The 26,174-nt window shown below is 51.9% G+C and overlaps 9 protein-coding genes across 9 annotated transcripts; 5 read left to right on the top strand and 4 right to left on the bottom strand.

The window, feature by feature from the left end:
• Positions 1–519: 519 nt before the first annotated feature.
• Positions 520–2,403, bottom strand: AYL99_01814 (hypothetical protein; the record flags this gene model as incomplete). The annotated part of the gene is made up of 3 exons (XM_018833330.1): positions 520–593; positions 671–1,978; positions 2,031–2,403. 3 exons carry the CDS (start codon positions 2,401–2,403, stop codon positions 520–522), a joined length of 1,755 nt encoding a protein of 584 aa, XP_018695954.1.
• Positions 2,404–4,136: 1,733 nt separating this feature from the next.
• Positions 4,137–9,504, bottom strand: AYL99_01813 (hypothetical protein; the record flags this gene model as incomplete). Its single annotated transcript, XM_018833329.1, has 3 exons — positions 4,137–4,580; positions 4,632–6,004; positions 8,184–9,504. The coding sequence occupies 3 exons, from the start codon at positions 9,502–9,504 to the stop codon at positions 4,137–4,139; spliced, it is 3,138 nt and encodes a 1,045-aa protein (XP_018695953.1).
• A 676-nt stretch (positions 9,505–10,180) lies between these two features.
• AYL99_01812 (hypothetical protein) lies at positions 10,181–13,056 on the bottom strand (the record flags this gene model as incomplete). Its single annotated transcript, XM_018833328.1, has 2 exons — positions 10,181–10,542; positions 10,602–13,056. 2 exons carry the CDS (start codon positions 13,054–13,056, stop codon positions 10,181–10,183), a joined length of 2,817 nt encoding a protein of 938 aa, XP_018695952.1.
• Positions 13,057–13,419: 363 nt separating this feature from the next.
• AYL99_01811 (hypothetical protein) lies at positions 13,420–14,254 on the top strand (the record flags this gene model as incomplete). Its single annotated transcript, XM_018833327.1, has 4 exons — positions 13,420–13,425; positions 13,485–13,760; positions 13,824–14,081; positions 14,132–14,254. 4 exons carry the CDS (start codon positions 13,420–13,422, stop codon positions 14,252–14,254), a joined length of 663 nt encoding a protein of 220 aa, XP_018695951.1.
• A 542-nt stretch (positions 14,255–14,796) lies between these two features.
• Positions 14,797–15,368, bottom strand: AYL99_01810 (hypothetical protein; the record flags this gene model as incomplete). Its single annotated transcript, XM_018833326.1, has 3 exons — positions 14,797–14,870; positions 14,954–15,240; positions 15,316–15,368. 3 exons carry the CDS (start codon positions 15,366–15,368, stop codon positions 14,797–14,799), a joined length of 414 nt encoding a protein of 137 aa, XP_018695950.1.
• A 142-nt stretch (positions 15,369–15,510) lies between these two features.
• On the top strand, positions 15,511–16,113 carry AYL99_01809 (hypothetical protein; the record flags this gene model as incomplete). Its single annotated transcript, XM_018833325.1, has 1 exon — positions 15,511–16,113. The coding sequence occupies one exon, from the start codon at positions 15,511–15,513 to the stop codon at positions 16,111–16,113; it is 603 nt and encodes a 200-aa protein (XP_018695949.1).
• Positions 16,114–18,133: 2,020 nt separating this feature from the next.
• AYL99_01808 (hypothetical protein) lies at positions 18,134–20,089 on the top strand (the record flags this gene model as incomplete). Its single annotated transcript, XM_018833324.1, has 2 exons — positions 18,134–18,202; positions 18,251–20,089. 2 exons carry the CDS (start codon positions 18,134–18,136, stop codon positions 20,087–20,089), a joined length of 1,908 nt encoding a protein of 635 aa, XP_018695948.1.
• A 302-nt stretch (positions 20,090–20,391) lies between these two features.
• Positions 20,392–23,763, top strand: AYL99_01807 (hypothetical protein; the record flags this gene model as incomplete). The annotated part of the gene is made up of 3 exons (XM_018833323.1): positions 20,392–20,989; positions 21,045–23,017; positions 23,077–23,763. The coding sequence occupies 3 exons, from the start codon at positions 20,392–20,394 to the stop codon at positions 23,761–23,763; spliced, it is 3,258 nt and encodes a 1,085-aa protein (XP_018695947.1).
• A 914-nt stretch (positions 23,764–24,677) lies between these two features.
• On the top strand, positions 24,678–25,589 carry AYL99_01806 (hypothetical protein; the record flags this gene model as incomplete). Its single annotated transcript, XM_018833322.1, has 1 exon — positions 24,678–25,589. One exon carries the CDS (start codon positions 24,678–24,680, stop codon positions 25,587–25,589), a length of 912 nt encoding a protein of 303 aa, XP_018695946.1.
• Positions 25,590–26,174: the final 585 nt, after the last annotated feature.

Below are 26,174 nucleotides of genomic sequence, written 5' to 3'. Positions count from 1 at the left end.
AGGGGTCGAATTATGTGTATTATATACGGGACTCTTCTTTTTGGTCGCAGCCTTGGTTCCCGAACTGGGAAAATATGGATGTCCAATGGAAGACCAGACTTGTACAAAGTGAAATAGCTTCTCAAAATATAGAGAGAACACGACTCTCAGCGCGATCTCATAGACTTGAGGAAACAGCTGGCAAGCGAACTACCGCTAAACTCGCTGGCGGTTAGGACGTTTCTACCGAGTACAGTTTTTTGAATCTCAATGGAGCACCGGGATGACCCAGGTCAAGCTACGATCTCGCCCCCACAAGGCATGTGCACGCACAGTGAGTTGTTTCGGTGTACAAAGATAAAATAACAGGGTGATAATACCATACAGTTGCTCGCCCACTGCAAAGGGGGCCATCTATAAGTCGAACAAGTTGTCGTTTTCTCGATCCGAGCGAAAAGCAAAAAAAAAGCCTTTGGGGAAGCATTGATACCACCTTCCCCAAAACATGCTGAGGCTTTGAACCCTTGTTTCCGACTTTAACTATTCTCTCGACACGTCTCTGCCAAAGAATTTGGCCTTGAGCCAGTCGAAACAGACGAGGATGCGGTTGCGCGCTAGTCAAGTCAAAAATGTCAGCCAAAATCCTCTTACATGGAAGGGCGGGTGGGAAAAGGACAAAGAGCACACTCACTGCTAAAGCACATGCTCAGATAGGCGCTCTTCCAGAACAGGTACGTCATAGTACCTCCGCTAGCGATGTTTCCGCTGAACCACGACACGTCGGCGACCGCTTTCTCGGCGCCAATGTATGCAAGCGATCCTTGATGTGAATAGCTAAAGGGGCCGATCTGCTTGATGCGACGGAGCTGACGCTGGCGCTCGTTGATTTCCTCCAAGATGACTTTGCGCTGATCCGGGTTCGCGGTAGCCTGCTTGGCGGACAAGTCGCGTAATTCGGCCTCGATGGCATCTGTCTTGGCCATGGTGTTAAACAGACGAGCAAGGAAAGCGCCTTCTTGGGCAGCTACTTGAGCAGTAGGTGCGTAGTTCGCCACTGCGCAGTCGCCGACCGCCCAGATGTTTTCGGTGCCATTGACAACGAGGTACTCATTAACCTCGAGACCACGGCGGGCTTTCGCTTGAGCAGGGATCTGGGACATGAGATCCTTCACCACTGGGCGGAGAGCATTGCCGGTAGCCCAGACAAGGAGTCCGTAGGGAATCTTTTCCACGGACTTCGAACCATCCGGGTTCTGGACTTCGGCTTCAATGTACTTGTCGGTAACGTTCTTAACCATAGTCTTTGTGCGGATCTGGATGTGCTCTTCCTTGAAGGACGACTCGGTGTATTCGATCAGTTGCTTGCTGAACATAGGGAGCACATTGGGCAGAGCTTCGACCAAAGTGACATGGAAGTCGTCCTTAATCTGAGGGACCCATTTCTGCAAGTCCTCCATGAAGAAATCCTGCAATTCACCAGCAAATTCGACACCGGTTGGACCGCCACCAACGACCACCATATGGAGAAGGCGCTTGATTTCCTCGGGGCTCTGATCCTTGAAAGTTGCAGTTTCCACACAGTCCATGATTTGTTTCCGGATCTTTTGAGCATCGCCGACCTCTTTCAGAAAACAGGCATGTTCACGCACACCGGGGATTCCAAAGGTGGCATTTTCAGCTCCAACGCCCACGACCAATAGATCGAAGGGAATCTCCGTTTCCATCGTGTCACCCTTGATTTCCGAATCGTCCTTGGCATAGACGATCTTCTTCTGGTAGTCAATCTTTGTGCATTCGGCTTCGTAGTACTTGACCTTGGCCTTCTTGTGTCGGAGAATGTTCCGGATGGGTTCCATGATGGAGCGATGTTCAATTGTGCCGGTGGTACACGAGGGCAGCAGGGGGGTGAAGAGGAAGTAGTTGCGAGGCGAGACGACGACGACGTTGTAGTTCTCAGTATCCAAATTCTTGAGCAAGGAGACGGAACCCCAACCGGTGCCTAAGTGTGTCAGCATTTAACTATAAGATATAGTCGAAGGTCGCATGCGCACCCAGGATGACGAGTGTCTTCTTGTTCGGGTCGGGATCAAACTGCTCCTTCGGGTTGCGACCCTCATAGATCTGATAAGTGACATATCCTAGACTGGCAAGGACGGAGAGATAGGTCAAGCGCCAGGTCCAGACGAAGAACCGGAAGCGCCTCTTCGGCTTAGGTTCTGGGGAGAGCTGGGCTTGGGGAGCATCGGCATAGTTGCGACGAAAGGATTGCTGGATCAGTGGCCGGGACACCAAGGAGGATGGTCTAGAGGCGATTGGGAGTGGAATGGTTGAGCGGCGACATGTTGAGAGAGCTCGCATGGACAACGGCCTGGGTGACGCCATTGGAAAACCAGGCATCATGCGCAGGGGGACTTTGCTCGCCATGGTGGTCGTAATGGTCGAGACGTGGAGAGGGGGAATCAAGGCAAAATCACGAAGCCCATCAGAAGATCAGACAAAGAGAGAGGAGAAAGAAAGGATTAGCCAGAGGCCTTTAGGAATACGAAGAGGGCCGATGTTGAACGAAGGTTGTAGAGAACACAGATTAGAGATGCCAGAGATTAATATTTTGGAGAAAAAAATTGCCAGAGAACGTCAGGGTTTTGGAGTGATTGGGGGGATTGGATCACGCAGCTTGCAGGGTAGACTTTTGAGCTAGGATTGGTATTACAAGGAGCTCCATGGCTGGAATAATTGTGGTGGGAGTGGGCCGGGGGCGCATTCTTGCTTTTGCGAAGAAAGCTGCGAGCTGATGATGATGATAAGCGGCCCGCATCCATGGAGCGACCAGGTACCTGGCGGATGCGGCGCCTTTGTTACACAAGTACTCTGTATCTCGTACTAGGGCGAGGTACCGAGTACTCCGTAATAAGGCAGAATGACAAGACAGATAGCACTAACCCTCATCCAGACATTCATCGATGATAGCTACTCACCATGTTCTTCGTACAGGATACGTAATCAGGACGAAGTATTGTAACATACTCAGTCCCTACTTTTCTACCGACAGTAAATAAATGATGTTCCGGGGATCCATCCAAACGCCCTCGTCCTCCTGTCCCCTCCTCCCCCATTCACGGAGACAAGGGCACATTCCACGGACCAACGGTCTTTATGCTGCTGCTCCGCTGCTGTTCTTAATTCTTAGGAGTATCTTAGCACCTCTGCTTCGACCCCCCGTTTTCCTAAATTCGGTCAACTGGGTTCTTGGGCTCCGCTCCGCTATGCCTCCTGGGGCGTTGCTTGATCCCGGCGCCAATTGCACCATGGCACCAATATGTCGGAATATCCTTACATAATACTCCGTACGAAGTCCCTCGTGCAGCCCAGCGGCCATGTGCTGCACGTCTATCCCTCCGCCCATTCGGCTGAATGGAATCTGAATGGAATAACAACAATAAAATGTACTCCTCTCAGGTGGATACTCCCAAGTCGCCTCTTCACGCTCACCATGGGTGGCTTGTACCTGAGAGGATCAATGCCGTATCCCCGCCTCCCTTATCCCGAAGCCCCTTTCGTTGTCCACTTCAGCCTCGCCACATCGCTGGGCATCTCCATTGCAGCTAGCCCCTTGGATCCAAATGAGTGTCCACGAAGAGAAAAGAATTTTGAAGATTGGCTCTCGACTGGAAAAATTTATCATTCAATCACCAATCCACTCAAAGCCACCCACCAGACACTGTTCAAGCACCTAATCAGAACTTTCCATGATCTGAGAAGAAGAGTATCAAGGTAAAATCTCAACATGCTTGCTGTGTTTCTTCTGCCGCCACCAATCACTCCACCACTGAGTCTGTCCGCTACCGGTCTGCTGAGCCAGCCCTTCTCCCATGGGCAATAATGGAAAACATCCTGAGAATGCGTCGATTGTCTCGGATTGTAACATATTTCTGATCAAGGCCTGGTGTATCCAAGACGACAGGTCTGAAATGGGGACACCGATCAATTTGTGACACTCGACTCGACAACACGTCTTTACTGGAGCAGACTCTCCAATTTGGCGGCGATGGATGATGTATCACGCCTTCTGTGGGTGACTGGAGTTCATTTGCCCCCTTTCGTACCAGGTAAGTCATCCACTCTCCGCATTGTTTTACCGCGTATAGCACGATACCAACTCAACCTTCACTGGGCTTCTCGTGCTCCGACTTCTTCTCCGACAAGATCTTCTCAGCTTCCGTCTGGCCCTCTGGCGTATACTCTGGTCCCGTTTCCTGATCCTCTTCCTCCTGTTCTTTGATCACTGTCTGCCTCAACTCTTCCGAGTCCTGGTCAGATATTTGACCTTCTTGAGCCAGTCCAGAATGCCGCCGTGCTTCTCCCACGAGCATTTCCACCTCGCTGATCGCTAGTTTATCCTTGGTCGATTCGGTTTCGACTCCAATGTCCATCTTGGTATTTTGTTGCAGCTTCTGTGGATCGAACCGAACAACCATGACAGACAAGTTATCGGTCGAGAATCGGGCCAACGCATGATCCACCAAAATCTTAGAAGCAGCTTGAGGGTCGTGAACGTTGCGGACCAAGTCCACTGCTTCCTGGTCCGAACAGACATCCCACAACTGTGGCAGATTAGCATGACTTGCACCCCCAAATTATCATCATAAACTTACTCCATCACAGGCCAAGATTAAAAATTCGTCTTGGTCAGGTTGAATCACAGTTTCAGTCGTATAAGGATGACCGGTGACCAAGTCTTTAAGATATGAGTCGCCGAGCGCTCGTGTCACCGCAAGCACCCCATTCACCCGGTTGTTCAGTATTAACCCTCCGGCTTTCGATATCCTTCGTCCCTCATTTTCGTCCATTCCCTTGTGGTCGTACGACAAACGAAGCGCCTTCCCGTTGCGACACAAAACAATCCGGGCGTCACCAACGTTAGCAGTGTACAGCACTCTCTGTCGCGTAGCTTTTTGCTTGGCTTCTTGAATCGCTGCCGCCGCCGCTTCAGCCGTAGAGTTGGATCGGGGAGTAGAATCTTTCCCATCTTTCAGTGGCTCGTTATTCTTCTCATTCTTTTCCGCCTCTTTCGCCGCGGCCGCGGCCAACGACGCAATAGCCTGAGACCCTGTGGCGGAATGGTTGGTGGGCACACGGTCCTCCCACCGTAGCACTGCCGTAATAGCTGTACACCCACTGTTTTTGAGCGGTAATTTCTCTAATTGATTATCGGCCGTGGTGTATGTCTGATCGAGCAACTCGGGAACGGGCGTATTGGGATATTTGCGCATTAACTCTTCCAGGATGACGTGCAATTTCTTCCCACACCACTCGGCAGCAAAAGTGCCTGCATGCCCATCAAAAATAGCAAAGTAGCCATTGTCGGTCTCCACCACGTGTTGGGCAGAATTGGAGGGGATGGTGTTGAGGCTGTTCCTATCTTCTCTCGAAGTTTTCTTGGATAATGAGCTGTCAGATGACAATACAGGCGCCGGTGTTCCGAGGAAATTGTAAAGATACGAATGAGTGTCTTCCATAGTACGGCGACACTTCTTGTTCTTGTCTTCTGTCACACCAACCAAGAAGGAGGAATTGGGCGTAGGTTGCGATTCGCCGGCCGAGTTGTTCAGCGAGCCCTGTGGCACGCTCAGGGCAGCATCTGTCTTGGACAGCCTCTGCATCGGTGTCTGAGGGCCGTCCTTGTCACCGTGTATTAATGAGTTTTTGGCCTGGGTAAAGATCTCTTTCGCTTTGGCGCTACTACTCCTCCGCTTCTTGGAGTCGGCCGTGGGCGAAGCGGAGGCCTCTTCTGCTGGCTTTCGAGTCTCGGATCTAGGGCTCAAGTCATTGGTCTTGACTGTGATGCTGCCACCCGGAGAAGTGGGGCCATTGTGGTTGCTGTCAGTGCTGATTCGAGAGGGTGTGCTATCCGAATCTGCGTCCTTCTCTTTCTTGCCTCCGAAGACACGGTTGAGAAAGCCTCCCGAGGAGGTTCTCCGATCGGTTGTGCCCGCCAGCTTGAAAGAGACAGAAATGCGCTGGGAGCCTTGGGCCGGATAGCAGGAGCGCCTCAAGCGAACGTACTTCGGGGAACGAGGGTGCGGAGCTCCAGGGTGTGACAGGAGGGAGGACCTACAGGACGAGTGGTGCTCTCTGTCTGAGGACAAGGAATACGAGGTCGTTCGAGGAAGAACGCAGAGGCGTGAGTGGTAGGTAAGTGGCGGTTCGACGAGTGCAGAGAAGCAGTATGTTGGCCTGGGTGTTGTTATTGATGAGGAGGTGTATTATTGCAGAAGCCCAGGTCGATCAACTCGGGGTTTTGACTCGAGGCGACGCAAGGCCCGGTCACGGGCGTGGCAAGGTGATCGGAGTAGGTGCAGCAAGAGGAGCGCAATAAGATGAGGTCAGTAGTGATAGCACCCGCCAGAGGCAGGGCGGTCGAGAGGGTAGTACAGTAATTTATGATTGGGTGAAAAAGATGAGGATGAGAGGATGGAGGTGGCAATGCAGACTGCGCGCAACTCAGCAGGAGAAGATAATGTAGGTAGGGAATGATGAAATTTGGGCTTGCGATGTTGGTGGTGCGTGGTGATGGAAGGATGAGGGGGAAGCGTGGCTTGCTTTGTGGGCGTGCCTTTGCTCTGCTCTGCTTGCTTGTTCTTTCCACCTCTCTTTTGCTTCTTTCAATCGCTGGGCTGGAGGTTTGTGGGGGAGGGGAAGACCAAGGGTGGGCGAGAACCAGAGAGGCTGCTCCTGCCCCTTCCAAGGATGAACCACATCATCAGACCGCCCCTGGAAGCTAACCAATTACCTAGGTCCAGAGTTAGGTAATTGTGAGGGAGGTGCCTAGAGCGGCTGGCCAAGGCGATTTCCGGGATGCCTGCCTGCTTGCAAGGTGCGTGGGTACTTGGCTCGCCATGCACCAAGCGAAACCTGTCCTGCTTGTCTCTAATTATGCCTGTTGTGCATCTACCTACCACCACTTCTGTGCTCGAAGGCACATAATCTGCGGGTATACTCAGCAAAGACGGAGACCAATACCCATGCACAGTGCAGGCATCCATCATTCCCTCCACCGTTGCCATTATTCATGCTCTTCGCCCCCCAAAGACCAACCTCCGACACCGACAACGTGAGGAACCCTGTACCTGGCAAGCTGTCAGGCTCCCCTTTAAAGCCGTTTTGGCCTTTTTAGGGGCGGAGTGTTCAGTGGCAACCCCGATCCGGCCGAGTTGCTCGGCGAGCCGTTGTTCTACCGGAATGCCCCGTGTGTGGTAGTGATCAGGAGGTAGACAAGCAATGCATACTTGTAGAAGTACCGAGTACGAGGTATCAATCTTCCCCCTTCCTGTTCAAGACGTCTCTGATCGACCTATGTAGCGTGAACCAAATATTGCTCGCTACCACACGACGACAACTGCTCCGTACGTCTCAACGGCTTACAAACGTTGGACGAGGCGCAGGCTTAATTCCGTTGCAGAACAGCGAGCCCACACCTTTATATGGTTCCTCACGATGCGGGCTTACGCAGACTCATGGTTCTTCAATCCTCGAATCGGACTACGCGGGTCTTGCCCTGCAGACTTTCTATATCAAACGTACGCTTGACTTCTTTGCATTCTTTCACACCCCCATGCGGGTTGCTTCACCCTACAAGATAGCCCTTAATCCTATAGGATTACATGTATATTGCATTCGTGGGTTAGTTGCAGGCAAAAAGACATACACTCTCTACAGAATGCGATACGGAGGACACTACAATTCCCAGGGACCTGGAGACTCGGCCGTTTATCAAGAAGAGCAGCATGTGACCGGGCAGACTTCCAGCGCGAAGAAAGATGAAGGAGCCAGGAGAAAACCCAGCCAAGAAGAGGTGAAGTAAATTACATAGCAAAGCTGCCAGATCGGCATGATTTTCGTATGCGAAGGCCGACATCGCCGTCCACTCTATAGAATTGAACGCAAGAAAAGACGTATCCAGCACATTCCCTGAAGAGGTGATTCAGGGTTGCAACGATGCAGAACATATGGGTATCAGTGGTCATAGGACTCGGGTCAAAGTTACTTCTTCATGGCCTTCTCCGGACTGTTTTCTTGTTAGCCTCGCGCACAGAGATCAGAGGACCTCACATGCTGGAAGGGGATAAACCGCTCCTGGCACTGCGAGCAGGATTTGGGAAGATCTTACTTCTTCTCTAGCAGCCGGCACCACTTTATCCACTCACTAGCTGCTTTTTTGAACACCGTTTTCAGATCCTCCTTGACCTCCTGCATTTCCCAGTGTTCATCTTCCCAATTCCTGTCCTCGGTGTCACGACTGGGAGTCCATCCTATCGCCTCCAACACGTCGCTCTCCGTAGGAGAATGCTCATAGTGCGGGAATAGCTTGGAATCAGCCTTGTGGCATTCCGCATCAAGATATTTGCGAAGGACTTCGAGACGCTGGGAATGGGTGAATGTGAGTTTCAATTTGCTGGATTCGTCTTCGTGGCCGGCAGACGACTGAGTTGAGCTGGTCAACCTCTTGGTCACGGTCCTTGCGGTCTTTGCGCCGCGGAAACTTGAATACGCCCAGACTGTATCGATCTCGCCCAGCCCGCCGAACGGCCAGATGAATGTCGCAAGGATATCGATACCGTAAGCCACAGGCATGAGGCCGGTTGCGATGATGGTGTCTCTCTGCGCTTTGGATTTGGTTCGCAGCATTGTGTTCACAAACTCCTCGCGCATCTGTTGATCGGTCAAGTTCATGGTGGGTGGGTAGATGAGTACCATTTCCTCGACTGCTACCGTCTTGTGCGTTTCGGACCCTTCGTGGTCTCTCTCGTCATCGGAATGTGATTGTTGCGGACCGGGAGATACGCGGCCCAAGAAATCTAAGTTCGAAGACGTGGTTTTATGGATGGCCCAATCGATCCCGCGCGTCGCTTTAGACTTGACACCTTTCCAGCTGGCAGTCTTTGCGGTGCTGGTCTTCGAGGAGCGGACTTCCTCTTGCCATTTCCGCTGCACCTTGTGCAACTTGCCTTCTTTCTGGCCTTCAGCCGGCTTTTGCAGAGGAGGTGGTGGTGGCGTGTAGATCATGAAGCGGGCTGGAATGGTTTCTGGATTGACATTAGGAAGCACTGGTCGCGGGAACGGGACCAAGTAGCCTATCAGTTTATGAGGATCGCGGATATAGTGGATGGGATTATTCGGATCATCCTCAGCTACGAATGGTTGCTTGTAACGCTGGGGTGGAGGTTGGAATTGCTGGTGTTGTTGGCCAGGAGCGTAAGCGGCCGGGTTGTAGACGGGTGGCCGTGGATAAGGAGCCGTTTGAGCTTCGACATCAAAGTTTCCTTGGCTGCTGGGCCTTTGTGGGAGAGGCGGACCCGGAGGATCGTAGCCTGTTGCTGCTGTGGTTTCACATGGTCGCGGTGGCTGAGGAGGAGGTGGTGGGTAGCTGGGATGTTGTCCTTGTGGTTGATACACAAAAGCTGGATGATTCATGTCCACAGGCTGTTGATTGGGGTAGTAGTTAGGATGCTGCGACGGGTCTGCCATTGCGATGTGATGCTACAGTTAATGAGCTGATCTGGCGTTCTCTGACTGAGGAGAAGTCCGCGACACAGAGTAGATATAGGGAAGTCTTCTGTAATAATATGGTCATCTCGTAACCACTAGGCACATTAGGTACGAATAAAAACCACTGACCAACAGACAAATGATGGTGTTGATGGTCACAGGTGACCCTCCATCAAAGTGACGTCAATGTCTAGGGTGCTGTCATTAGGCGCCTCTAATTCCACTAAGCTTCTCTAAGCCTCACTAGCGTCCCGCATCCCGCCATATCCGAGGCGGCGAGCCCAAGGCAGCCGCGATTCATGCTCTTTCATGCATCACATCAGCCTTCATCAGCCACGATCAGTCGTACTACGACCAGACTACGACCAGGTAGACATGAAACTCGGATCAGGGACATGCCGGGTGAAGAAACGCCTCATGTTATCGCTGATTTTACTGCGACAAAAATTGGATGCTGGATTTGTACAAGACATCAATCAAAAGCAGGCCAAGTGGAGATGCCCAGCATCGCTCATGTACATACCTACTCCGTACATGCCCGTCAAAGTCGTAACCCACCTCCATAGGATACGAAGCACGTCTCTTCTCTCCTTTGGGGATCCGTCTGTTTATTATGCCTCTCTTGTTAGTGCAAGAACAAAGAGATCACGGGCGACTACAAGACGTAACCACCCACAGCACCCGGGGGACCTCCTTCGAGATCAATTGCTGCCACTCGCCTCCTTGCCTCGTTACTCTCCCGCACGAGGTTGCCAAAGTATTTTCGCGCGACCTCACTCTCTCTCTTCGTTTTCGTCACATCTTCTTTCCTTTGTCTCAGCTCTTCTACATTTTGGGCGAGGTCTGCCGTTAATTGTTGGGCCGGGTAGCGGAGGACGCGACGGACCTCGGAGGCGATTCGGTGGGCGTTGCTGTGCGTGTAATCCATCTGGGCTAGAGTGGCCGAGAGTTTCTGTGCGAGACGCGGTGGCAGGGTTTGCGGGATGGTGGAGAGAATGTAGGCCACAGCCAGGATCGCTTGCAAGAACACCTCATTAGTTGAAGTTCGAAGATTCACAAGGAATCACAGTACTCACCGGCAGCAACAGCGCCTGGCACAATCAACCTCCTCAGATTCCGGCTGCCGAGAATTTTGGCGGCGCCGAACGCTCCATCAACCCACCCGACACCACCGACTGCCCTGGTGCCTAAGGTCCCGGCGACAGTGAGCGCGAGCCCCGTGCCTACGGTCTTCTCTTGTCGCTCCCACAACCCAGCAACGTCGAAGAAATCCCAGATATCGACGTCTGTATCCACAGACCGCACCAGAGCGTCCTTGCGGCGCTGGAACATCTTGTCTGCTGCGAAGTTCAGGTTGTCATAGCTGGAACCTACATGCAACAAGCCAAGTGACTTGATAGTATTGACTCCTTGCACAGTCCTTGCCCGGCCGTAGTTCTCACAGCTGGCGACTGCTGCGGAAATTTGATCAAGCATGGCAATGCGCAAATCTTCTGCATATTGGAATGCAGAAAATATCCCAGGGTATTCAATGCCATGGTTTTGATTGCCGACGTTTGCAATGGTGCTGGATAGAGTGGATCGAGTGTGGTTGTACACCTCTGTGGAGGTCGAGTCGATTCCTTTTTCGACTTGTTCCGAAACGATGGCACGCTGCTTCTGCTTTTCTTCGAACTCCGGCTCGATTTTTGAAAGTTCACTGGACACGCGGTCCAGCTCCGATTGTGCCACGTCGCGGTTCACCGTGGCCAGGACGTTCATGTCGCCCAAGCAGTTCATGAGATAAGTCTTTGCAGGCGCAAGCTTCGAACGTGCTCTCTTCTCCAGGACAAATCGCCGGAGGGCGCTTTCCAGGACTTCAAAATCTCGAATCTTTTCCTTGTCTTTCCCCTTGCCCTTGTCCGAACCGTCATCGTCGTCATCCCCGGGAGGATCCGATCCACCACCGCTGCCACTGCTCTCACCAGCAACTCCATCGATGAGCAGCGAAGGCACCATAGGAATGGCATTGCTAGATACGAAATGGACTAATTCTTGCGCTTCCTTGAATGTCTGTGGGCTCAACTTAGCCAGTTGGTCCAGAATCATCTTCTGACACCGTTCTTTATCGCGGATGTTGTCAAATCCATTAACCACCATGAATATGTAGGCTTTCTCGTGCGCTGCTTGCCAAATGAACTCCTTAGCAGAGAGTGTAAAGTGGTTTGCGGCCGAGACCACAAAGACAACCACGTCGATTTCTTCTTGGCGGGCAAACACAGCCGTGGTCTTGACCGAGTCTGAATTCAGGCCCGGAGCATCAATCAGCGCGATGTCGACAACGCCGTTATTGAGTAACGACTGGTCGATCGTCCTGATATCTTTGACATAGACCTTGCACTGCATATATCGGTCATTGTCAACGACAATTTTCTCCAGTTCTTGCAACGAATAAGAGTCGTAGGTGCTTTCATCGTTTCGGTCGTAGACGGAATCTTTGTGAACGGCATGGACCTCTTCGATGCCACCATTCTCTTTTGCATCGAGCACTTCGCAGAAAATACTGGTACAGGGTTGCTGATCTTCGGGCAGAATCTTGCGGCGAAGGAGGGCGTTGCAGAAGGTCGACTTTCCAGCATTTAGATCACCAGTGACCAAAACCTTGCTTGACGTATCCTCTATTCGGTCCCGGAGTGCCAATAAATGCCGTACGCTCTGGCTTATTTTTCCATCCAGTAGCGACGCGATCGATTTCTTCTCTAGAGAGTGGACCAGTTCCGTTTGAGATAGCGCGCCGACCTTGAGGTCAAGCTTGAGAATGGAGAACTCCTGCGCGATTTGTGGTGTGACGAGTCGTGGTTCTGGCGTCCGCCTGTGTTGTGCCTGCGAACTTGACTCTCCTGATGTATCTTCTCCTGCTGAAGTGCCAGCTCTTCGCAATGCCCCTGGCCGTTCATGTGCTGTCTTTTTGAGAAACATCTGTCGCGACAGAACTGCCGCCTCCCTCGTTGACTGCACTTCTCGTAGGGCCGGTCTGGCAGCTTGGCTTTCTCTCTCATCTTTCTGGACGGAAGGGTAGAGCGCAGGCCATTGAGAATTCATCTCCTGTAGTTGTTTTAGCAGTTCCACGGTTTGCGAGATGGCTTTGGCGAGGGCGACGCGATTTTGGTTGTAGTAGAGCTGATGCACATGGCTGGCGAGCGATCGTTTCTCTGTTTCTGACATTCTTGCGGGTTGTCCATTGATTTGGGGAGTATGGGCAGGTGTCGGTCTGTCTCTGAGGAATTCGTCCTCCCATGCGCGCATCTCGCCACCAGACTGTTGCACGTCGCTTGCCATGCTGCCGTAGCCAGAATCTCGTTCCAGCTGTTCCATAAGAGCTGCAGCATGAGATGGTTGTGATCCAGTGCCAACAGTCATGTACTCGGGCCGGTATGCACGTGGGTGGACAGGGTTGGGCGACGTCAATTCGTCCTGGTCTTTCCAGTTATCCGAATGAGGATCCAGGGATGGGTGCGATGAACCTTCGCCAGGTTCGTCGTTGTGGCTCATGTCGGAAGTGGTCATTAATAGTCCCTAATCGATTGTTGCAGAATTCACCGGATCTAGGGGCTCATCTAGGTCCATGATCATGTCCGTGGCTGAAGCTTCAGAGAATACTCTGTGGATGTTTCTGTCTGTCCACGGAGAAGAGGCGAAAGTCGCAGTTTGAAGTGGTGAGAGGAAAAACCCGATGTTCTTCCGGCAGCGTCAGTGGCTGCTGCACCGACAGTCCAGTTCACACTTCCATGAACCACAGCCTTGACTGTAGCTGTGCCAAATCCTATGACATTGGTCCTTCGATTACAACCTTGTACTGAGTCAACAGTAAATTATCTTGCCTTTTTCTCCCGGTCACCCTTCAGACATCTCACCATGAATGTGAGTCTGCTATCTTACCGTCCACGTCCGCCTCTACCCCGCTGACCACCCGATATCAGATTATAGAATGGGCCTTTGGCAAACGCATGACTCCAGCCGAGAGGCTACGCAAACACCAACGAGCTTTGGAGAAGACTCAGCGCGAACTTGACCGTGAACGTGTAAAGCTTGAGAATCAGGAGAAAAAGCTTGTGGCAGACATCAAAAAGAGCGCAAAGAATGGGCAGATTGGAGCATGCAAGATACAAGCAAAGGATCTGGTCCGGACGAGGAGGTATATTCAAAAATTCTATCAGATGAGGACCCAGCTGCAGGCGATCAGTCTGAGGATACAGGTAAACATCCCAAAATCCTTTGCAGCGAGGAATGTCCACTGACCAAGGCTTTGCGTGTAACAGACTGTCCGGAGCAATGAACAAATGATGCAGTCCATGAAAGGAGCTACCATGCTACTCGGAAGCATGAATCGCCAAATGAATTTGCCTGCTCTACAGCGAATTGCCATGGAGTTTGAACGCGAGAACGATATCATGGATCAGCGCCAGGAGATGATGGACGATGCCATTGACGATGTCACCGGGTTGGAAGATGAAGAGGAAGGGGAAGAAGTAGTGAATCAGGTGCTGGATGAGATCGGAGTTGACTTGAATAACGCGGTAAGACCAATTGCAAGCATTGAATGCCGAAGACTAATTCCGTGCCGCAGCTCGGTGAAACACCAACTGGTATACAGAAGGCGGCCGTGCCGGAAGGCCGTGTCGCCCAGGCAATAGGTGGAGGAGGTGAGGATGATGACTTGCAGGCTCGTTTGGATAGTCTGCGAAAGTAGGACTGAGAACAGGGATATCTGGAAAGAAGACTTGCATGTCGAGCACGGCGTCAGGCGTTCAAAGCAGACGGGGATGTCTTGGTCTATTTTCCAAGTGCGAACAACTATCTACAATGACGACTCGATCCCCTTGGTTGGGTTTTACAATAGGTCCTCTACTTTACCCTTTGCCAGGGAAGTCCCAAGAGCTAAAATATTGCATGAGAAAAGCAACACCCCCCAAAAAGTTGCTGCACCCAGAACTTAAACCCTGTATTAGAGAGGAGTTACAACGATTCCTTCGGGCAGAAATGTATCTCATGATCAATGGACATAGAGCTCCATCAAGGTGCTCCGTAGACAATCTTTGAGCAAAATGTCAAAATAATATTCGGTGCATCTCACCCTCTCGCCCTCCTCCTTCGCGCCCGGAAATCCACATCGGCTGCCAGCGTCGATGCTCCAACCTTGTAGACAGTATACCCGACGACTCTTTGTAGGTTCATTTTGTTTTTACAATTTCAAGCACATTGGCTGGAGTATATCATGCGCTTGCATATTCCTCAATTAGTCAGCTCCACTGTAATGGGCTGGTCTAGAGGCGCGCCGACATTGCTGTAGGCTCCCTGGATATTGCCTAATTCTCTAATCAGTCTATGCACAAACCAGCAAACCAGGAAGGATTGATGTCAAAGGTAGGCCTTGACGCAGTGAACGTACCGGGAGGATAATAGTTGCAAACAGTGAAGTACTGTGTGAACTCGGCACCTACAACGCCGTTGGGGCAAAACTGCGTCGCACAACCAACTTGTTGAGTGCCTTTCCACACAATCTGCGAGAAATGGCCCCATGAATCGAAGTTACTGGTGTCCGGATCGTCCAAGCCGTAAGGGAGCGGGTAGTTGGGCATCTCCTTATTGTACATGTCATCGCCGATCATAACTGGCACTTGCGAGGAGGTGTATCCAGCGCCGATGTTCTGACCATAATCACCGCTACCAGCGGTCCTGAGATGGTCGAATGGTTTAGTACTGATTCACCAAACGGGCGCAACGGAAAAGGACGAGGATGGAATTACTCACGTGTTGTGGCCATATGTACAGCTGGCGGCAATTTGGGCGGCAATCGTAGCCATATTGTCTGACCAAGTCAGATCAGCTGCACTGTGGTTGCGGCGGTGAACGTTGTGAGCTTCAAGGATGGCATCGTTATAGGACAAAGAGCGAACATCATCTGTCACGACTGCCCCCGGCGCAACAGTTGTGCCTGTAGTGGATATGGTTGTGGTGGATATGAACGATGTGGAGAGCAAGGTGGTGCTGGAAGAGGGAGTGGTTGCCGTGGAGCCTGTTGAAGTAGTCGTTGACAATGTGGTACCAGAGGTAGAGGAGGTGTCGGATGTGACTGACGAAGAGCTGCTTGTTGAACTGCCACTGGTGCTGATGGACACACTTGTGCTCCCACCTGTACCGTTAGAAGTTGAGGTTGAAGTTGTTGAAATGCCGGTGGTGAGGGTTGACGTGAAAGAGCTCCTGCTGGTACCCAAAGAGGTTGTGGTGTTTCCCCCAATGGGACCAACGCCATTGCTACTCGAAAGGGACGTTGTTGTACTGGTGATGCTAGTGGAAGTAACGGTGCTGTCTCTCGCGGCAGTTGAGCTGGTCAACATGCTGAGAGAGGCGGAGGTGGATGGAGAGCTTGACGTCTTTGCGCCTCCAGTGCTGCTGCCGAAAGTGCTTGTCGATGCACTGGGGGTTCTGGATGAACCTGAAGATGTGGAGCCTCCAATTGGGCCAATGCCACTGCCGCTGCCGCTGCCGGATGAGGAAGACGTTGAGAGCACGGAGGTGCTAGACGACTCTTGGGTGGTAGTCGGATAGCCCCAGGTAGTTGCACTCGATCTTGTGGAACCACCGACAGGACCTACGCCTGCGGATGAACTGGAAAACCTTGAAGAGGTCGACGTAGAGCGAGGAGGCCGAAGCCAATCGCTCCATGGCTCAGGTTCTGCGTTTGTCGGAGCAGAGCCATAGATGGTCGTAAATTTCGTCTGAGTTCGTGTCAATGTACCGGCGTCTTCTCCGAACTTGGGTTCCCAGTCTATCCAAGCTAGATCATCAGTGGGCTGAGGACCTGTCCAGATCGTCGTTGTCAATCCAGGGCCGTGGCCTCCAGGAGTTGGTTCCAGTTCAATGACAATTCCGGTCTTGGTCGTTATTGTTCCCGTGGTGCTGTAGACTGCCACTATGGGACCTGCCTTAGTCACAACCTCTCCGGGTGCACCAGGAAAATGCGGGCCAAAAGGTCCAGTTTGCGGCCCTGGGCCTGGAAAATCTGGAAAATCTTGCCCTCGAACAACCGGGGTGGCCCTTACTTCCCCGTTGCATGGACAGGACTGAATGGTCCTTGTAGCTGTTTCCGTCACTGTAACCTCTCTGACCCAGTCCGTCCAGGAGCATAGTGCCGGGCCAGCAGCTGCTACCACCGTAAGTATCATTGCTGGGAACTTCATGTTAGACAATAACGGCAAATAAATGCTACTTGCGGTGTTGGGGATATTGGGTGGCGAGTTCGGGGTTGAGCTGGGTCAAAAACTAATAGTCCAGAAGGGAAGTGAATATAAGGGCAAGGAAGGAAGAAAAGAAGAGTGGAAGATGGTAGGATCGAGATTCATTGCGGCGTTCGAGAGATTTATGTGTCCTTGGTTTTCTCTTTACCCTCGAGCGGAAAGTGGCGCCTTGTGATGCGAGCGCCTTGTTCAACAATACTTTCGATGAACCTCTTCCGGTGGGTGAGTCGAAAGAGATTAGACGGCGGATATGGACCGCTGTCATAGCAACTGGCCCGAGTTCCAGATGCGAATGATCTCGGCCTTTGCCATATTCCGCTCCATTCAAGAGCGGAATGCTGGAAAAACGTGGATGGATCGAAGAACAGGTCGTCCAGGAAACCATATTGCGCATTGGAAGAGAACAGGTTCTAGATCGATGACAGAAACGGTGCCGAAGAGGTGTAGACGTGGTATTTATCATTGGATCTAAAAGCGTGCTCATACAGGTGAGTTACAAAAGGGGCCCGGACCCAGGGGAAGGGAGGAACCCAGCCGTTTGGGTGTGGACAGAGGCCTACTGCCTGGTACAACTTGAATGCTTACTTTGAAGCTGTGCCACCTCGAAACGGCCAGGACAAGTCGAAGATGGGACAACTATCAAAAGGGAGATTGCGGACTGGTGCATAGATGATGTGGTGGGGGTGGTGTAACAACAAACTTAGTGGTGTGTACGAGGCTGTCAGAGATGTCAAAGGCCTCGGTATCAAATTTGAGTAGAGCGTACATTGCCTTCAATGCCACCTGTACGGACGAATGGGTTCGCAGGTCAGAATACCAGGAGTTGTCCATGACGATGTCTCTCGGAGGAGATCATTACTTTCCGTAACGCGAGGTGAAACCGGAATGCGCAGGTCTCATTTGGGAATTTGCAATTGAGGGGGTGGCTTGGGATGCTCGGTAGAGCTGAAAGGGCCATTTAGACAAAACCTCTATGTCGATGTGGTGCCAGTGCCTGCAATATGCGATATGTCTATAGCTGGGTTTGATGAAGTCGTTTGACGTTCGCACTGTGAACTCAGGGGCAAGCCAAGACAACGGCAGTAAGACTTTCGGATAAACTATAATCCGAAAAGCCTTTCGATTCAGAGGATTCGGTCATTGGCTGCAGGCCGACTTCACCCAGGCGGTGCCCAAAACCTGTGGCCACAAATTGTAAAGACCATCCAAACCCCGACATGGGTGGATAGCGACATTGGTTAAACATACTCAATGTAGCCTTATACAGCTTTCTACGGTCCGAATCTTCCACAGCGCCTTATCAGCAATGTGTCACGCCAGCACTGAAAGCAATGGCTGATCGTGGAGACGATTCCGTTGTCTACTCAAGAGTCCAAGGGCGGCCATTCCTGTATCCATGGGTTAGTACGATTGTTCCTAGTCCTTCACCCAGCTCACAATGTACACAGAACCGCCACATGCGCCATCTGCATGGAATATCCTTGCGCAATCTCTATGTAACCTCGAGCAGTCCTAAACGACAGGGCAAGACGACTACCGACGACGACGCTCCGTACAATCTCGTCAGCCCAGCAAAGCGCGCTCTGCACGAAGAGTCAAACCCATCGCATCTAACCCACTCGCGTTCATTCACGAACCTTCCCGCTGCCATCGACGATGCTGGGTTTGCCGGTGGTCCACAGAGAGCTGTCACTTCCTTCGAGAGAAATGAGAAGGGACACACCAGGCCCGGCGGGGCGAGACTTCGCAGGAGAAGTACTCTACATTGGGCTACGACCAGTCCCCGAGTACGTCAGTCGAGGCTGGAAGATATGGTCGTCAAGCGCCTTGCCGATACGTGGGTTTCGGTACATTGTGCAGGCATTTCCGAACCTGTCTATATCAGTGAGGTCGTAGAAAAGTCCATGAATCCGAGCTTTGCGTTCTTCGACTTAGAGAACAGTGGGCCGGAAATATCAAGATCAGACGAGTGTACCATCCGAGTGTGGGCACGGCCATCGAAGACAGAAGACTACTCCCTGCTTGTTGAACTGGACTTGAACCTACGATCATTGCAATTCATTGGACGAAACCTGGAGAATTTCCACCACCCCTTGCCTCAAAATTGCATCTTGCTGCACTTATCTGATGGGATCTACACCAGTTTCACAGACTTGCCCGCCGAGCGGCATCCTACGATCGAACATTCAATTGATCATAGAGCCGGGAGTAGCAAGCCGGGCTCCACGTTCGACGCCCTGATGCAGCTTGCCAACCTGGATGAGTGCATTCAGGATGCCATCAAAGTGCGCTCGCAGCTAGAGGAGGATATCAACAACATCCTTGCCAAGGCACACGTCCTCACAGTCGAGGCGGAAGCAGAACCTGAGATCGATGACGAGAACCCTCTGGCAAAGGCGGCCTTGGCTGCAGAACAAAGACAGCTCAGACAACTGAAGAAAAGGCGAGACGAACTACAGGAATCTTTGGAGAACCAGAGACACGCTCTGGGCGTGGGGCGCGAAGCTGAAACCGAATCCAGAAGGCTGGTGCAGGAAAGAGCAAAAGAATCCAGGGAGCTTGAAGCTCAACTCAAACAGATTGGAACAGAATCTAGCGGTCAGGTTAGACGAATATGCGAGTCTCTTCTCGTTATATTTCCCATTGAACCACTCAAGGATCGAACCCTTCAGTTCACTATTCGTGGCATTTACCTCCCCAATTCAGTCTACAACGACACAAACCGGGATGAGATTGCTGCAGCGCTTGGATTCACTGCTCAGCTGGTGCATCAGCTGGCGCTCTACCTGTCGATACCCTTACCCTATCCAATTGAGCCATATGGATCAGCATCTTACATCACTGATCCGATATCCATCGGGCTCAGCCAACGAAGATACCCACTGCATCCAACGACCGTCCCTTACAAGTTTGACTATGGGGTCTTTTTATTGAACAAGGATATTGAGTTTCTGATGAACCGACAAAGTTTGAGGGTTCTTGATATTCGGCACACTCTTCCGAACCTCAAGTATCTCCTCTATGTGTTGACCGCAGGCACAGGCGAGATGCCCTCGCGGAAAGCTGGTGGTGTCAGAGGATTGATGGGAGGTCGCACCACACCAGACATACTACGACGAGCCAGCGAAGACAGTGTCCGGAGTCTGCCGCCACCGCTAAAGCATGAGTCCGACGACATGAGGACTCTTGTCGGCAGCAGAGAAAAGGATACTGATCCTTTTGTGACGGCATCCCCGGCCGTAGGTCTTCCATATCGACAAGGTTTCTCGGGGACAAGGAATAGGTGATAAAGGTGAGCTGACACTTCTGGCGTGATTGGGGCACAACGGATTGATCTTGTGGTCTGTCTCTACGCCTCTCTGGCCAGCTCTCTGCATCTCACGTGGTCTGGTGTTGCCCTTCACGATTAAGGCAGGGCATGATGGTACGTGAATCAGTGACACGGGTCCGATCATGCCTAGTATGTGCACCTATTCTATAGTGAATATCAACCCGCGACCTGAAGCAAAAAGAGACTCATCGCGGTTCTCCAAGGTTCCCAATTTCATCATTCAACCTATAATCGTTTCTTAAGTGACTCGGGCGCGTTATGGATGATAAGGTGTATTCCGAGTCGTTTGAATTTCCACATGTGCAAGATGCCGAATCAGAAGATGCCGAACCAGACTTGTATGAAGGGTATGAAGAGTTCATGCGGGATGTTGAGGCTGGCGCTTTTGACGGCTTGGACGTGTTCATACTGGAGGATGTGGCTGCCGATAGTGAAGCCTCACTAGTCTTGCCGTCGGCTATGCAAGTTTTCGATGCTGAAGTGGCACCGCCAATAACTGATGGCGCAGCGCCCGTGGTGGGGCATGGCCTCGGCCCCGTTCAACTCCAGCCTCAGCCAAATTACTCTCCGCTTGGACTCGCTCCTCCGGACGGCTATCTCGGTGTCGGTATCGCAACACTCCCAGCATTCCAAGCTGCTGCTCCACCTTATAGTAGTGCCTTGCCTGCTATGGCCTACAATGCTCATATTCAACTGCCTGCCAACAATGTGATCCAGTCAAATAGCTTCAAAAACAGCTCTTCACCAGAGCCCGCTGACGCTACTGCTGCGCAACCCCGCGAGGGCAGGCCTCACCGACGAGGCTATCAAGCCTGCCAACGATGTCGTGAGCGCAAGGTCAAGTGTGACTTGGGCAGTACGTTACACGAATGAGAGTTACCTGTCTTGCCACTAACGGTGTCATGTCCCAGGTGTTGATGCGCCCACGGATCCCCCTTGCAAGCGATGCCTACGCGAGCGACTGCAGTGCGAGTTTGCGCCCACCAGAAAGAAACAAAAGAAGTCGGACGGCACTGCAAGAGAGGTTTCCCAAACATATGACAATGGGGAAGCACTATCAATAGATAACAGTCTGTCCCCGTATGGGCTTCCGACGGGCTCCCGACCGTTAACTTCTGCCGTCTCGACGGACAATGGCTTTGGTCGTCACTCATGGTCACCTCAAATGTCTCAAACACGCGGAGAATCTGTCGCCTCTCAACCTCGAAGCGATCCACGCCCCGCGCAGACTTCCACCATGTATCCCACCTCGACAGGGATCAAGCCTGCATCCGATGTTCAGCTGCACAGTCAGGTCGCCGCTGCAACCTTGGGCGCTCCAGTATCGAGTACTCAAGACAGCATCATGCTCTTGGTGGATGCTGCCAACGTCTTCGAAGATGTCGGCCCAGGTGACAAGGACAGCCCCCTCTCCGACCGTGGTGGACGGAAGAGGACGATCTCGAGTTTCGGTCATGGCGGTCCGGCAGAACCTCCTGGCATAGGCCTTTCGCCAACCGAGCAAGCCGAACAGGAAGCCGGTTTGAAGACCTGGTCACAGATGCGCTTTGTACGCAACGGGTGGTTCACCGCTTGGGAAGCCATGCAATACGTTGAGTATTTCTACGACAAGCTGGCTCCCATGACACCAGTCGTGTTTCCGGATTTCAGATCGCCCATCAAACATCACGTTCTGCTCGCTGACGAGCCCATTCTAGCGCTGGCCATCCTCGCCATTGCTTCGCGTCATATGCCTCTCTCCGGTCACGCGGCGATGTCTCGATCATATCAGATTCATGACAAGCTCTGGACTCACCTTCGCCGCCAAGTGGAGCGGCTTCTTTGGGGCCAGGAACAGTTTGGGGGAGGATTCTGTGGAGGCGGCAACAATGCAAAAATCCGTGAGTCCAACACAGGCCAAATTACATGGCAAGGCAGCCTGCGCACCTTGGGCACTATCGAGGCTCTTCTATTGCTTACCGACTGGCAACCACGCGCGCTGCATTTCCCACCTGGAGACGAAGAAAACGGCCTTTTGGACCACAGCCTGATCGTTACAAGCGAGGTGAATGCCCAGGCGGCCACACAACTCGATGAGCGGGGAGACGCCCGGGACTACGACAATCTCCCGTATGCAAGCTGGCTTGAGCCTGCGTGGAGGTCCGATAGGATGTCCTGGATGCTTCTTGGACTTGCCCAAAGTCTTGCCTTTGAACTTGGTGTTTTCGATACGAACCACTTCTACTGCCGTCACCAGCACGGGCCGGAGTCGGATTGTGCGCGGAAGAGGCGCATCCGGCGTCTAGTGCTCGTTTATGTCGCGCAAACCAGCGGCAGAATGGGCGTTCAGTCTTCTCTCAGCGTCGACGAGTGGGAAACCGATGTCAACTGGGACAAAACCAACCCAAAGCAAGACCATCCGATTGATATGATGCATGGTTGCTGGGTGCACGTGGCCAAAATCATGAACCAGGCAAATCGGCAAATATTTTCGTCGCACCAGTTCACGCGAGAGCTGACAACTACTGGCAGGTACAAGGAGGCAATTGCTGATATCGCTCCCCTACTACAAAACTGGAAAACCGAGTTTGAAAAAGTGAAACCTCACATCCACCCAGTCATGCAATCCATCTTGCTCATGGAATATGAGTATGCTCGCCTGTACATCAATTCCCTCGGGCTCCAGAAGGTTGTCGAGTCTTGGGTAGAAGGCGGGGCAACCATGCGCAAGGCAACTCTGCTTAGAATTTCGGAAGAAAACAAACCCTACATCGATGAAGTCACTGAAGCCGCTCTGAACATTCTCGGTCTCGTCATTGACGGCATCGCGGCCACAGGTTTCTTGAGAAACGCGCCTGTCCGCACATACCTGCGAAGCCTGTCGGGCATGATGTTCACTCTGAAGGTGAGTAGCAGCCCTTCCATTTCTCCCGTGGTATTGGCAACTGACCTTGTTATGTACAGCGCTTCAGCTTGGGGACCCACGAGGGGCTAGTAAGAAAGTGCCTCCAGCAGCTCGATCAGATCACTGAGCTTTTGTCCAAAGAAGTCGTTGACGATGTGCACCTAGCTTCGTCAACGTCTCGACTTGTGCAAAATATTGTACGCAACGTGAAGCAGACAATGATTCGAGTCCAGCACCCTGGAACAGGGTCTGCAGGTCCAAGCCGTGAACAGTCTCGCCCACAATCCCCGCATCCCCATGGACATGATGGCGCTGGTGATCAATCGCAACAACAGCAGCACCGACACCAGCAGCAACATCAACATCTGCCTCAAGCTAGCAACTCAATCCAACCCAAGCTCGAGTTCTACGTGAACGATCCTCTCGCCGGCATCCAAGCAAGACCCATGGCAGACTTGGATTCTCAGACATTCGTGCCTCCTCCCAATTTTGGTGGAGACCATGATATTGATTTTCCATTACCCGACGATGTCAACATGAACTCAGCGATGGCTGACCTTCCCGGCGGCGATTGGCTCGCACTGCCACTTGACAACCTCTGGGGAAGTGACGAAGCGACTGTGGACCAAGGATTCGGTGGCATCGGTCCGACCTTGGGTGGCCGAGACTTGCTCGAAGCCATCACCAACCGAAACTACAACCAGATGCAATGGGGCAACAACACTTTTGGCTACGAAAACATATGATATGGGAAAATGGTCTCCTCTTTTTGAAAAGAACGCCACCTCTATCTGGGTCTGCGAGATGGTGGTGGAAGGCCTTTCCAATGACCCCACGAATTGAAAAATGATCTCAAGTTCTCTTCGCAAGATGATTGAAGACCTGAAAAGTCCGGGAGGAACGAACACTGACGGGACTCTGATTGATACGGATGGTCTTTTGGGGCAGTAGATCACCGGCTGACACGCTGAGCCAGCGGTACCGGCGTATGTAGTTCATCATCGAGTCTAGGAGGAACACAGCGGATGCAGATTTAAAAAGGCTTGGCGACAAAAGCGATGGGACTACCGCTCGTAGGTCACGTGTGGCTCACCCAGGCCGCGCCGCTTTTATACCTGCCCATCTCGTCATTCACCCTCCTCACCTCAAGTACAAAACTGCGTCCATTCCACGGATCGGCCTGCCGAGCGCGATCTTCCCTCTCGACACCAGGCCCTTCAGCCCTCACTGTAGGTGTCGTCTCTCCTAGGACGAAGTAAATCAAGATCCTCAGAGAAAAGTTTTTTTTTATTACGCAGCCAAATGCGAGGTGAGATCGCAACGAGAGAATGTACACTCTACCATCCGACTCAGCCATACAGATCCAAATAATTGAGCCCAAAAAGTAAGAGTCATCAACCTTATCCAATCCATAAATCATCTGGACGTACCACTTGGGAGAATTACCACGCAGTTGGTACTATCTCGCCAAGTGTAGCCGACTTGGGTGCGAGCCGGATTTGTCCAGAGTTCTCAGTTTAGCGCCCCAAACACATGCTCTGATCTATACATTTCCATACTTACCTATTTCCCTCCTTTATCACATTTCCTCATCTTCATTCCATATCTACTCGCCCATAACTATATCCATCACGACTGTACTCCCACTCATCCTGCCAACATGTCTATCGTTACTCAAAGAGAGATCAGCAAACACACTCACACAGTCATCTTCCTCCACGGCCGAGACAGTGACGCCCAAGAATTTGCGGACGAGTTCTTCGAGAGCGAGGCATCCGAGCCTGCTGGGAGACCACGCACCCTTCCAGATCTGTTTCCAGGTATCAGATGGGTGTTTCCCACAGCACCAGAGCTTTACTCGAAACGCTTCGACACCACGATATCGCAATGGTTCGATATATGGTCAGTCGAAGATCCTGAGGAGCAAGTCGAAATCCAAATGGATGGATTGAAACAAAGCGTTACCGCCCTGCTGGAATTGATCAGAGCCGAAGAAATTCACGTGCCTCGACAAAACATCTTTTTAGGAGGTATCAGCCAGGGATTTGCGACAGCGTTGTCGACCTTCTTCGCAAACGGCCAAGGGCTCGCTGGTCTAATTGGCCTATGTAGCTGGATGCCTTTTGCCAACCTTATCGAAGATCTTAAAGCATCTAGCGCCAATGACGAGCAGCTTTCCAATGCAGTTCAGAGGATTTACTTCGGTCATCAGTCCCCAGAAGAACCATCATCGCCGTTCCTCCGGTCTACTCCCATCTTTCTCGGCCACTCAATCGATGATGACACTGTACCCATCAAGAATGGAAGGCGAATGTGGGATGTCCTAGTGCGTTCCTTAGGATTGAACGCTCAGTTACACGAGTACGCGGATGGGGGTCATTGGGTGAAGGAGCCTCAAGGTGTGGACGACATTGTGGATTTCTTGAATGTCACCGTGCGAAACCTGGGAATCTCTCATGATGAAATAATACACGTCGAATCGACCATTCGACCTTCTGCTTGTCCAATGATGCCAAGAGATAAAAATACAGCCAACCAAACTCAAGCACAGCTTACTGCTAATATACTCTGAGCCTCAGAAGTCGACGAAGTGCCCGCCTCCTTCCAACTAAAATGCCGCAAGTTCTCAACCACCAGACTATCTCAATGACCCAACGCTGGCAGTTCCAGCGCGCCGACACGTTGTTTACAGCCCAACTTTGTATGAGCCGACGAATTCTGCGGATATAAATTAACCGAAAATGGCCAACACGAATGCGCATTCGATACAGTCGTGCGTGACTCGGCCGCACGCCCAAGCGTTCGTTGGCCACATAGTAGCCTGTGCCGCCGATCTTATCGTGCACTTAGTGCAGAGTGCTACAGCGAGTAGGGCAGGTTATATGTATCGCCCAATGATGCAGGTCTCTAGAGTCTGTCGGTCTATATATAGCGACCTCGAACGTCGATTCGACGTTATGCGGCTGAATAGACTCGCGAACAGGAGGAGGAGCGACAGGAGGATTCATTATATTAACCTAGTCCGCTAACGTAAACAACATTGCTCAAGAGAGAAACATTGGTCCAAACCCACGACATTCGTGCTATGAACAGATACTGCTACTCGTGATCGCTATGGGGAATTGATACAAGCGACTTATGCTGATATCACGCTGGG

This window comes from Fonsecaea erecta, assembly GCF_001651985.1.
Source record: "Fonsecaea erecta strain CBS 125763 chromosome Unknown Scaff2, whole genome shotgun sequence".
NCBI lineage: Eukaryota > Fungi > Ascomycota > Eurotiomycetes > Chaetothyriales > Herpotrichiellaceae > Fonsecaea > Fonsecaea erecta.
Note: the sequence above shows the minus strand (reverse complement) of the source record. Positions and strands in the feature narration are given on the sequence as shown.